This window comes from Melozone crissalis, unplaced genomic scaffold (genome assembly GCF_028551555.1).
Source record: "Melozone crissalis strain CALT ecotype California unplaced genomic scaffold, PUWL_Pcris_2 ptg000004l_1, whole genome shotgun sequence".
Classification (NCBI taxonomy): domain Eukaryota; kingdom Metazoa; phylum Chordata; class Aves; order Passeriformes; family Passerellidae; genus Melozone; species Melozone crissalis.
Window position 1 is genome coordinate 22015637 of NW_026535782.1, and position 12543 is coordinate 22028179.

General features: G+C 42.1%; 1 protein-coding gene across 1 annotated transcript; it reads left to right on the forward strand.

Moving 5' to 3' along the window:
- Window positions 1-4598: 4598 nt before the first annotated feature.
- LOC128935387 (prolactin-like) lies at window positions 4599-10535 on the forward strand. Its single transcript, XM_054273734.1, has 5 exons — window positions 4599-5729; window positions 5872-6023; window positions 6154-6261; window positions 7340-7519; window positions 9202-10535. The coding sequence occupies exons 1-5, from the start codon at window positions 5699-5701 to the stop codon at window positions 9394-9396; spliced, it is 666 nt and encodes a 221-aa protein (XP_054129709.1). The 5' UTR covers window positions 4599-5698; the 3' UTR covers window positions 9397-10535.
- Window positions 10536-12543: the final 2008 nt, after the last annotated feature.

Consider the following 12543-nt stretch of genomic DNA (forward strand, 5'->3'; position numbering starts at 1 on the left):
TATACCTCAGTGTTCCAAGCAGAGGTGGGTGAAACTACCTATTTTTTCCCTGTGGTTGTGGTGAAGGAAATATCTTCAGAAGAGCAGAGCTGGGACCTAAACAAAAGACTTCTATATCTGAGTTCAGTAAAGATATTACTTATATATGAAGCTTTTCATATATGATGTGAGGCCTTTCTTCAAGTACTATTCATATCCTTTGAATGGCAAATTGACTATCCAAATGAATACGTCATTTCACTGTGATTTTTCACTTACCTACAAAATGGGCGTGATAGCATCCATCCACCTCAGGAATATGCTGGGATAAAAAATTAACTAATGTGTGTGAACAGACACATATTTGAGTGCAATAGAGAGATTGCAAAAGGAAAATTATTATGTATTCAGAATGGGTTGGAACAGTGGGGAGTAAAGAAGGCATGAGAGTATACAGTGCTCATCAGCAGACAACCAAAATTCAATGGCCACTTATTCAGTTGAGTAAGCCAAAGTAGAAACCATGAGAAAAAATACCATTCAGTATGTCATTAAACATATTAGCTTTTATGCACAAAGAAGGCAAAGGAAGATTCCAGAGCATAGTTAGTATTTCTGGCCTCAGCAAGGAGCAATCAAATGACTTGATAATATTTGAAAATGTGAAAATAATGTAGCAGAAACTACAAAGTATTTTTTAAAATGGAGGATCTATATATTTATGTCATTTTTCCTGTGATTCCTGCTGTGAACAAAGCAAAGTTTGAGATATTGCCAACTCCTCTATGCTATAAAATATTATTATGTCAGTGGGGAGGTGCATCTTGGCAACATCTGACACTAGACAGATGTTAAATTAAATGCAGTTAGGTTATGTCCATACTACACTGATAAAAACCCTGGACCTTTGGTACCTCTGACAAAATTCTATTCTTCAAAATGGCGGCAGAAAGGAAGTTACAATTTAAATGAAGCATAACTTCAAATCTGTAGACAGTCGTAATGTCTTCTTCCCTTTACTAAATGCTCTAAACAATTTGATTTCCTAAACAGAGGACATTCTTTACAGATGGATATTACAGAATTAACCCTGGAGGTTGCAGTTCATTTTCAACTGCAAATGCTTATCAATAATATAAAGTCAGGACCCAAACCTTGTCTTTGTGACATCAGTGAACCAAAAGTAAATACAGCAAAGTTAGTGAAACTACACTAGCATGATGGTCTAACCCAGTGTTTATGAAAGTCAGCCAAAGCTGATTAGAGATTTGAGAGGCCTTCAAACTGCCACCGTTGTGTGACAGAGATATCTGTATTTCCTTAAAATTCTCCGAACAGAGGTAATGAATTTACCTGAAATTTATCTCCAGGCAATTTCAGATTATGAGCTAAAGAATGCATTTTTCTTGATGCACTTACAAATAATAAATACATAATTTTATTTTCCTCTACAAAAAAAAGATTGTTAAAATACAAACCCATCTCCTCTAAAGTTTAACACATCTTTTTATTATGTCACTACTGATCCTCTTGACACAGCAGTGATACACTTCATATTAGGAGAAATACTTGAAATACTCAGTATTATTACAGCACATCGGAGACACAGTGTAAAATATCCTATATTGACACTGTAAAAAGTAGAAAGCATGATGTCATGATGCACCTTTATAGGTAGGGTGCAGCTTCTTTTGAGAAGACTGGTTTCCTTTATGGTGGTTTAGAGGAAAATTAAGTTCCGTCGCAGGATTTCCCAAGATCTGCAGCTGGTAAAATATCACACCTCACCCCTCCCAGTTATGTTAACATGGTAAGAACATCTGTAAATATTCAAGTAGTAGGATTCAACCATGTCTTTCTCTTTTTCAATTTTTTTAATATATTTTAGAAATATTTTGCATTTATAAGTGAGAGCATTCATCAATGGAATTGACCATCCCAGAATGCAGAACCTTTTTCACCTAAAATTTCATTGTCTAAATGGTATTAAATATTTTAATTATAGATTCTACCTTTTCTGCTCAAATCCAGTTTGTTTCTCCAGGCTACATTCAAGATCAATTGCAAAACTGAAATAGAAAATTCTTATATAAAATATACAATGTAAATTTGAAATAATTAAATTTCGCAAACAAAAATTTGTGTAGGAAAGGACCTAAAATTCCAAGTTAAGATTTCATAGGGTGTATTACCCTTTCAAGTTTCAGTGAGGATCAAAGTTTTCACCTATTTGTCCTGTGATTTCATCTGTTCTCCCAAATCAATGTTAAGGAAATCTTCTATCAGATAGATCTAAATTCACACATATAACTCAGCCCACTGAAGCCAACAGGGATGAGAACAGAAATGTTCTCCTCTTTAAAAAATAAATTGAAACAATATCCTAAAAAAATCATAATTAAAGCATTAAGGCATTGATTTTCCCACTTGACTTGCATGATGCTTAGTAGGGTGAAAATAATTGATTTACAGTAATATCTGTTTAGCATGGCAATATTCTGCTTAGGCACTCCACAGTTGATTCTACCATTTTAGTAGGATGTAAAATAACACATTATAATAATAATGAAGGGTTCCAGAACTTAAAGTACCTGAATTTGTAACTGGTTCTATGTATTCAGTTTTATTTAATCTTTATGTGCATACAGGTCTTGCCTAAAATAGCACAGAAGTTCATTCTCATGAGCAGCCAGCACACCAGCTAAGGAATTCATCTCCTCCAGAGGGCTGGAATAGAGCAGATGTTTCAAAATCATGTTTCTCTCTGCTTGTGTGCTACAATCACAGTCACAAACAGCAGGCCTCTCTGCAGCCCCAAGGGAGGCCAAAATGCAATGTCTGCACGAGGCTGCCCAGCAGAGGAGTAGAAAAAGAAGCAGCGCACCGGCTCCATTGGATGCATCAAGCACATGCTCCCTCAGCTCCTGGGCTACATTTGCAAACAGAAAATGAGATTTCTCTGCACTAGCTCACTCTGTACTCATCACCCTGAGCTCAACTGAGAACCAACAGGCAAAACCATGCACCACCAGAGATTAGTGAATTACTGCATAGAAGCAACTTCTCAGTGAGTTATTTAATGAGATGGAGGATAGGGAAGGATTTTGTCCAGAGTGACAACTGGAGACAAGAACCAGTTGCTATAAGATAAGAGGACTAAAAAATGTTTGAACTGTGAAGAGTGAAAGGAAGGAGAAGTAGAAAGATATAAAGGCAAGAAATATACAACCCAGGGCAAGATGAGATTTGCCAACAATTCTTTTTTTTTTAATTGACAGTTGATCAAGCAGACCGTTTTCAGCTTCAGTCTGAATAAGCTCGCATTTCCTAAAAACATTGTTTCCTTTTTCCCAGCTATATCAATAGATGGAATGGAAAATACTATGTGTTTTTACTTACCTTGTATTTATTGTCTGTGTCTTTGGAGTCTCAAGATTGCAACAATCAAGAGCAACACAGATGAAGACAAAATCAGCAAGGTGATTACTATACGAAAGCAGGGAGGCATGAATTGGACAGCTGTTTCCATAGAGAAGAGAGAGAAGAGTAGAGAAGTAAGAAGAGAAAAGTCAAGCAATTCTACATGAAGCAATTCTATTTACAGAAGTCAGAAAAAAACACAGATCTGAGATCCAGCCTTCTGAAAGCGGTTTACTCCTTTAAGCAGGTAGTTTCATTTCCCTTTCAATGTCCAGGTTACATAGTTTCCATCTTGTTTTATTCAAGAGCTTGTATTGCCAACTTTCAGAGCAGAAGTGTGTGACATGTCCCTTCTTGAGCTGTAAAATGTGCCTGTTGTTATAGGAAAAGGTTCAAATCAATAGTAGACAGTATTTGATTGAAACAAAGCTTTTCATTCCAGCTTTTACTCCTTCATGATGTAAGTTCAGGAGAGATTCTTGAATATATAATGAACTCCAGTTGGTCTTGCACTATAAATCTTTGGCAAGCTGCAAGGGGCAGAGTTGCTGTTCAATTAATTTACATTTTCCAGAGTTCAAGTTCATTGTTCCTTCAAATCTTAAAAATTTAATATTTTAAGGAACCTTTTAAAGATGTGCATATATCAGGATTTCTCCAAAACACATGAAAAAGAAAAGAAAATGGCTATTGGCCAATAAAAATGAGTCAGTGATCCATGTGTTTCCTATATGCAGACTACAAATGGTTTTCAGATCCTGTCATATTGCATCCTCACATGATTGCTTGTTTTATGATAATTATTAGAATTAATTAGTATTAATACTCCAACCCTTCACCTGGACCACAAGCCATTAAGCAGTTTATCAGCTACCAAAAAGCTCAGAGCTATTGCCATATTGGTAGGGTTCCCAAAAAGAACAGGCTCAGCAGCACTAAACACTGAAATCACCTGTGTTGTTTTATTTGTTAGGCACACTTAGTAAACTGTTTTTAAAATTAACTTTTGAAGCTCTAAAAAAGGAGGGGTTAAAATTATCCTGTAGACCTATTGGGCTACCAGCCTTTCAAAACATGAGTCCCTTGGAAATGCCTCTTGACTTTATACAGAAGCAGTGGCAGACAATTGCTTTTAAGACCTGGCTAGAGAAGTAGATACCTCTACTTGTTTTCAATCTGTTTTTTAAGTACCCACACAGAATATAGGTGACAGAGTTCCATTTCACCTTGGCCAAGAACTAGTCAAACTCATGTCCTCTACCTCCAGAATGAGTTCTAGTCACCCAGCTGTCCTTAAAAGGTGAGGAGAGGGATGATCATCATCCTGGCAGAAGTATGTTCCTTCCATTTTCCATAAATGAAATCAGGATTCGGGGGTAGAAAACAGATACGTAACTCCAGCATAATGGCTGGGGAGAAAAGATAGCAATTTCATGTCACATGAATCCTCATTTCTGAGTAGACTTTTCCCTTGGCAGTGAAAAACCCCTGTAAGAAGGGCAGAGTCAACTAATTTTCCTCATGACCAGCATCTCAACTTTTCTTAAATGTCCTCAGGGTTGCTCAGGATCTTGTGCCCCAAAATAGAGGACACCAACCATGTCCACAGGATTTGCACCCCTTTAGGGATCCTGATCTAAGTCCTTTGCTGTGCTACTCCCTGAGCATTTAGACTCATAGGATAAATGAGGTATCCTGAGGTATATTTGCAACACCAAACATGCAGTCATCAGCTGTTGCATCTTCAGCAGTCTTACCCCTCACCACTTGCAATGGAGCAGAAGCAGCCGATCTGATCCATAACAGTTTGATTTGGAAAGATGGCTAAGAGATGAATGTCATCAGACCAGGCTTCTCTCCTACCCCTCATTTTGCCCATTCCTGCCCTTTTGTAAACCCCATTGCCACGAACATAAGCAATTTATTTTCCTAGTCTCCTTTCTCCCACCCTTGCCCCCTCGGACGCGCTGGGACGGACCTGCCCACGCCACTGTTGTGCGGGGCCGGAGCCGCCCCTGTGCGCCCACGAGAGGGCTGGGACGGGCTCTGGGGGTCGGCACAGCCCCAGCACCGAGCCCAGGAGCCAGGCCCGTTTCTGCCGGCCCCGCTGGGTTGCCGAGGGCACTCGGTCCCGCTGGTGCAAGGGACGCTCCGGGCGGGCTGGCTCACGGTGCCCGCGGGCTGCGCGCGTCAGGGGAGCCACCCGTCACGGCCGTGCGATCCCGGCATATATAGGGGATGCGGGGGCACCGCCGGCCGATCGCAGCCGCTCCGTGCCGGGCACGGCCTCCGCAGCGCCATGGCCCTGGCCCGGTCGGCGGGGCGAGCAGGTGAGCGGGCGGGCAGGGGGGGCACACCCCGACATTCCGTACCCCGCCATTCCGCGCCCTGACATTCCATATCCCGACATTCCACACCCCGACATTCCATACCCCGACGTTCCGCGCCCCGACGCCGCCGCCCTCTCCGCAGGTGCGGCTGCGGCGCTGGCGCTGCTGTGGCTGCTGGTCTGCGCTCCGGGGGACGCCGGCTGTCACCCCCTGACCGTGGCCGATCTCTTCGACCGGGTGATCCGGCACTCGGGCAGGATCCACAGCCTCTCCACGGCGCTCTACGCCGAGCTGGTGGGTGCCGGGCCGGCCCCGCCGCGGAGCGGGGCTTGCGCCGCCCTGCGAGCGGATAGGGGAAAAGGCGGGGGCATGTAGGGGGGTGGCGGTGCCTCTCGGTGCACGTCTAGGTGTTCTTCCCCCGTAGGAAAAACACTTCCCTCCCCGTGACAACGAGCTGGGAAGGCCCGCTCGGAAGTGCCACACGTCGGGGATGCTGACCCCCAACGGCAAAGAGTACGCCCAAAAAATCCCGGTAAGGGAACGGCGGCGCCGGCGGACAGAGACAGGGCAGAACGGGGAACCGCCAGGCATGGGGACGGGAAGGGGACCCTGCGGGTCACACCGCCTACTTTCTCCCCTCCCTGGAGAAAGGGGAATACACCTCCTGTCCTGTCAGAACCCCAAAGTGTCTCGTTCATCATGCTGTAATGGTCCCCCACTCCAGTCGGGCTGGAGATAGGCAGAGAGGTTTTTATGCTTCCGCAGCTTCATCAACAATCTGGATGAAAGAGGCTGCTAAGTTTTGACCCCAAACAGGTGCACACCACAGAGGTATTGCATATGAATCTTAAATTAGTTGAATTTTAAATCTGTAAATTGAATCTGTAAATATGATACCTAAAATTTGATCATAAATACTAGTTATAATAACTAGTATAATAACTAGTATCTCCTACTATTGCAGTAGTACTTTGTCAGAATGATTGACAGACAAACTTTAATTTTTTTGAGACAGACTCTGTGGAACAGAAACTTAGAAACTTGTGTATGTGGCAAAGAAGTTACATTCATCAGTATAACTGCAAAGTACAAAAAGCAATCAGGAGAAGGAAATAACAGTAATCTCTGAATCAGTAGTTAGGTAAGGGGAAAAGAACAGCAAATTTGTTTACATCACATTGTGATGGCAAAGAGAAAAAAAATCATTATTAGCTTAGAGAAGAGTAGGAAGAGTTTGTTCATATGGAGAAAAAGCAAATTGTGATGCTGGGGATAGACCAGTCTGTCTCCTCTAGGAGACAGACAAAGACAAATGCTAACATTTTGGGTTTTGGTTGTGATGGAGTGAGGAGTTTCCCCCAGGATGTCCTTCTAGAAGGTCCCCTGGAAGGGCAAAGAAGGCCCTGCTCGTGTTAGCTGAAAACATGACAAATACAACTTCTAGGTGTTATTATTTATATATATACAAATAACCAGAGATAGAGTGGTGTTTTAGTAGTAAATTGCAGATGTAAATCTTGACCCCACTGAGATTTCATAATGAGACTAAGAGTATTCGTATGATCTGCTGCAAAGTAACAGACACGTTCTCTACTGTTTCAATTTATGAGAGAGAAGAACTAACTCACGTGATACTGAAACTTTTGCAAGCCTGGAAAGAACCACTGTCCCACTTTAACCAGCATATTGAGCACCATCAAGAGCTACCTGATGACAGCCTTAGCAAAGCTAAGCAAATCAGCAATATGGTACATGAGCTGAAGACTGGAGTCGAGAAAGTAACAGAAAAGGCAAGATTTTCGATGTAGCTTTTATTTACATCGGTTATGTGGCATGGGTGACTTCGAAGAGGAGGCAATGTCTGCTCCTACTTGGGCTTGGAGGCTCTTAGCAAAATGCAGGACTTTGTTAAAGATACTTTAACCAAGATGCTTTAAAGTTAAAGATACTTTAACAAAGTATCTTTCCATCAGAGAATGTGGCTAAGCTATAGATTGGCAGATATGAAGATGGTATTATAGGAGTCCATATCTGTGAGGAAACATTTTATTAATATGACATGTATGAACAACACGCACAAGTACAAAGGCTAGAGCCTTTTGTATCTTCATATATGAGTAAGGACTTGAGTTTTCTAGGCCAGAAGAGAAGATGTGGGTAGACCATAACAAATGCTGAATAATTGTGTTAAGTTTTATTTGTATTTAAATTCTAAGCAATTCAAGTATCACTGCTGTCTGATGCAAAGAGCTCCTTCCTAAGGCAATAATTTTATGCTGGGGTAAGTTCTTCAAGACAACAGTGGCATCACTTGAGTCTGATGTCAGTCACAAAATAATTTCAAAACTCCATTTCATATTATGCAAGATTATACATAAATCATTGGATGAAATTCTTTGTTATTTCCATTTCTGTCTTCTCATTACTTGCTAAACTCCTGACCTTTGCATTTTTGTGCATTTATATCTAAAATTAACTTTGGTTTTGGCAAATGAAATCTGTGTGCCTATTCTCTAAAATGGCTACACTGCTGGAGTGTGTGTTTCACTAAAAAAAAGTGATTAATAAACTAGTATCTTACACTAGTAGATCGCCTTTCAACTCTAGGTGGGGAATACTAGTTTCAAAAGGGTAAGCAGCTCATCACTAGAATAGGCCAAATAGTACCCTACTACAAAATGCAGCCCTGGTTAGAGTGACTTGGAGTTACAAATGCAGCCATGGTTCTGGGCTAAAATAGCCTTAAAGTTCAGAAGTGTTCAACCTCAAAGCTTGACCTTTGCTTCTTTCTGTAGCTGAAGCAAACTCTAAACTAGCTACACATTTTTGATGTATTTACATGCTTTATTTTTTCTAAAGCACCTTTGAAGCCAGTACTAAGAGGGAAATTTCTACAGTATTGATTTCTCTGTACCATGGATATTTATACGTAGGGTAGAAATATAATTACAAAAATTAATGCATTCCATATTTTGCAGCTATGTCTTTCTGTTTAAAATTAGGAAAATTCTAAACTTGCTTTTGTTCTGAAGCACCCACTCAGAGAGGTGATCACAGTCTGTAGAATTCACCAGGTTAAATGAACAGCACTGGTGGATGCTCATGTTAGGAGCCTCCCTTCACAAAAAGCATAAAAATAAATAGCTAAAAAATCTCAAGACTGATTTGCTATAATACTTCAAGAGGAAATGACTACCAAACAGGGGTTCCTCTACCTAAACTCAGATGAAGTACTCATTACTAGTGTATCAAGAAATTTCAGTCTAGTTTAAAAGTTGCAGAGATACCATAAGGATAAATAGACAATGTTATTCTATGTAAGGATCTTTACATATATCTTCAGTAAGTATGTGAAAGATCTGAATAGCAGAGCCCAGTGGAGTGGCACCTCAGTTGTCTTCTGCAGTAGTATTTTCAATATTTGTTCTGTGTGTAGTTACAAGTTGAACTTCTTTTCCTGTTTTCAATACAGATGCAGTCAATGGGGATCATCAGCAATTCATTAAATGGAATGGCATCATCTGAAGACACTGGTTTATCAATTAGTAATGAAGCAAACATGATGAGTGACTCTGATTTCATTCACTGTTTTAGGAGAGATTCCAATAAAGTACAAAGCTACTTAAAAATTCTCAAATGTAGGATTATGCCAGAAAATAGTTGCTAAATTGTACTCCTTTGACAAGTAGTCTTCAGCATGTTGCTTATAAAGATTAAAAAAAAATAGAACTTCTAAATTATCACTTTAACAGTAATTTTAATAGGAAAGTGTTTTTAAAATCCTTTGGAAGCTGGCACAGTTGACCAATGCAGATGAAATACTAAAGCCTCGTGTGTGTATGTCAGTTAATGCACCAATAAAAAGGAGTGTTCTAGCATTAGATAAATAAATATTCTTGCATGTTACACTGTGGCAGACAATACTATGGCTGATTCACAGTTTAGATAAATACATAGAATTACAGAATGGCTTGAGTTGAAAGGGACCTTCGTGATCATCGAGTTCCAACCCCCACTCTGCCACTGGCAGGGATGCCATCCACTAGATCAGGTTGGTGAGGGCCCCACTCAAGCTGGTCCTGAACTCTTCCAGATATAAGCCATCCACAGCTTCTCTGGGCAATGTATTCCAGTGCCTCACCATGCCTTTGAATAAAGAACTTCTTCCTGACATCTAATCTAAATCTCTCCTATTTTAATTTAAAACCATTCCCCCTTATCCTATCACTCTTACCTATGTAAAAGTTGCTCTCCCTCTTTTTTATGAGCAATCTTTAAGTCATGTATGGCTGCAATGAGATTTCCCTGGTGCCTTCTCTTCTATAAGCTAAACAATGCCAAATCTCAGACTGTCTTCATGAGGTTCTTGTTGGCCCACTTGTTAAGCTTGTCCAGGTTCCCCTGGATGACATTCCCTCCTTCTATTGTGTCAGCTGCATTGCTCAGCTTTGTATCTGCAAACTTGCTGAGGATGCACTCCATGCCACCCTCTGTGTCCTTAAGGAAAATACTGAAGAGCACCAGTCCCAAGACAGAACCTTGAGGGACACCAGGTGTCACTGGCCTCCCCCTGGACATAAGAACCACTGCTCACAATGCCCTGGATGCATCCAACCAGCCAATTTCTTAACCACCAAATAGTCCAACCTTCAAACCCATGTCTCTCCAATTTGGAGATAAGGGTGTCAAGTGGGACCCTGTGGAAAGCCTTACTGAAGCTGAAACATAGGTACAACATAGTTGAAAATAAGATTCAATCTGTTAAACTGTGGTACATCTGTGTACTATCAATAAAGTATATTTTTCCCTAAAGAAAATGTTTTCCCCCATTTCTACATACATACCTACCTGCAGAATATTGCTTAACACTGAAGAGGGGCATTGATGTTGATCAGCTCATTTAACTGCAGGGCCTATGCCAGATTTTACATTCACATCATACTTCTTACTGATTTCTGAGGGCTTTCATGTGTGTCCCATAAAATCTAGAATTTTTATTCATTTTGAATGCCCTTTTATATCTGTAATGGCTTCACTGATTTCAGTAGAAACTCCTGAAGAAAAACTTTGTGAAAAATAAGTCAGAATTCTGTTCCAAATAGCATTTCAGTCTAAGGGCTGAGCAGAGAGTAGCAATAAGTCTCTTTCCCATTCCACATGCTGACACAGGTCTTGGGTTTTACAGTAATGATTACAAACTCCATTGCAAATAAAAATATGAAAGCTCTCAGATATTTTAAGGAAATCACATTTTCCTAGCAGCAGGGTGGTGCTGCTGGCTGTGCATAAAATAAAATTTCTTTGCATTCAGAGCCTGAGACAGTTGAACAAGTAGATATAATCAACATGGATTTATTTTTAATATTCTTGACTTTTTTACCACTAAATGCTCTTTTCTGGCCTTCCATGATCTTGATGGTTGCTGACAGTAGCAAGAGCTCAGGCAAGCAAGAACAAGGAGTAAAATGCTGATGATTATTTAATAATGATACTAAATTTGGGCTTGAGAAACCTAGCAGAGAAAGATGTCAAAGAAGCATTTATGCAGACCAAAGAAACAACATTTTAGTTACGTGCCCATAACTGCAAATATCCTCAGATATCTCCTGTCAGGTAGATGGCAGCTGTACTTGTGAGTGTTCACAATTCATGTCTGGTCCCTGCTGTGCCAGGTGTAGCAGACAAGCAATGGGCTACATTGTGCTTGCCCTGAAGAAGTTATAGCTGCAGTTCCTTATGCAGTGAGATACCACAAACACAAAATGAAATAGCAGCATTCACGGGTAGATTCTGAGGAAATTCTGGAAACAAAACGCAGCTCCAAAGAGAGCAAAGGAAGGCTCCTCTGAGCGAACAGACAGAACCAGAGGGGGATGCCCACAGTGCCTGCATCTAGCTGTGATCCCAGAAGATGCAGCGGCAATTAATAGCCGCAGCATTCATGCGGCCATCTGGTGTAGCCTCGGTGGCGGGGTCCAGCATCCCTCGGGCGGTGTGTGCCTCCCGTGCCAGCGAGGGGTCACTGCGGGCTCCCAAACGCCGCAGCGGGGCCACCGCGCCCTCCCTGCGGAGACAGGCGTGCCGGGGTAGCGCCGCCGGGTCCCGGCACACACACGGCAGCCGCCCTGCCACGGAGGCGAGGGGCACAGACACGGCGGGGCTGACGGCACGGAGCTCCCTCCGGACCGGCTGCGGCCCGCCCCGCTCCCCGGCACCGCGCACGGGGCGGGCAGGGCGGGAGGTGGCCGTGCCCCCCGGTCCTGCTTGGTGCAAGTAATGGCAAGCGAATTGCACGGTGACTCAGACATCAGCCGTACCCGCAGCTGGCAGGACGTCCCAAGGGTGCAGCTGAGGGTCAGAGGAAAACCTCGCAAACGGAGCGGGTCATACAAAATCTCTCACCTCCGCCGAAGTGCTGAACCCTGGGAACGTTTTACTGTACAGAAATGTGAAAACAGAGAAAATGAGATAGTGGGTGGCACACGAGGAACAGTGCACCGAAGTGTTATCCACAGTCATTCTTCCTCATTAGTGTTATATTTCAGTTTTGCCTTTGGCTGAAGCGAGGCACGTTGGTAAAACAAAAGCCTCCCTATATTGCTGGCATTGCTTTGCTTCCTCTTGTGATCGAGGAAACAACTGAGCAGTGGGCTGAAAAGGGCATCCTTTTCTCTGTGGCCACCGATGCCTAAAGCAGAAATACAGCGATGGTTGCTTTCTCCACAGGGGAATACTTCATCTCCTGCCTGATTTCCTCCAAGACAGCAGCATAACTGGTTAGGAGATTTTGATTGTGTTAAATCTTGTGCTATAT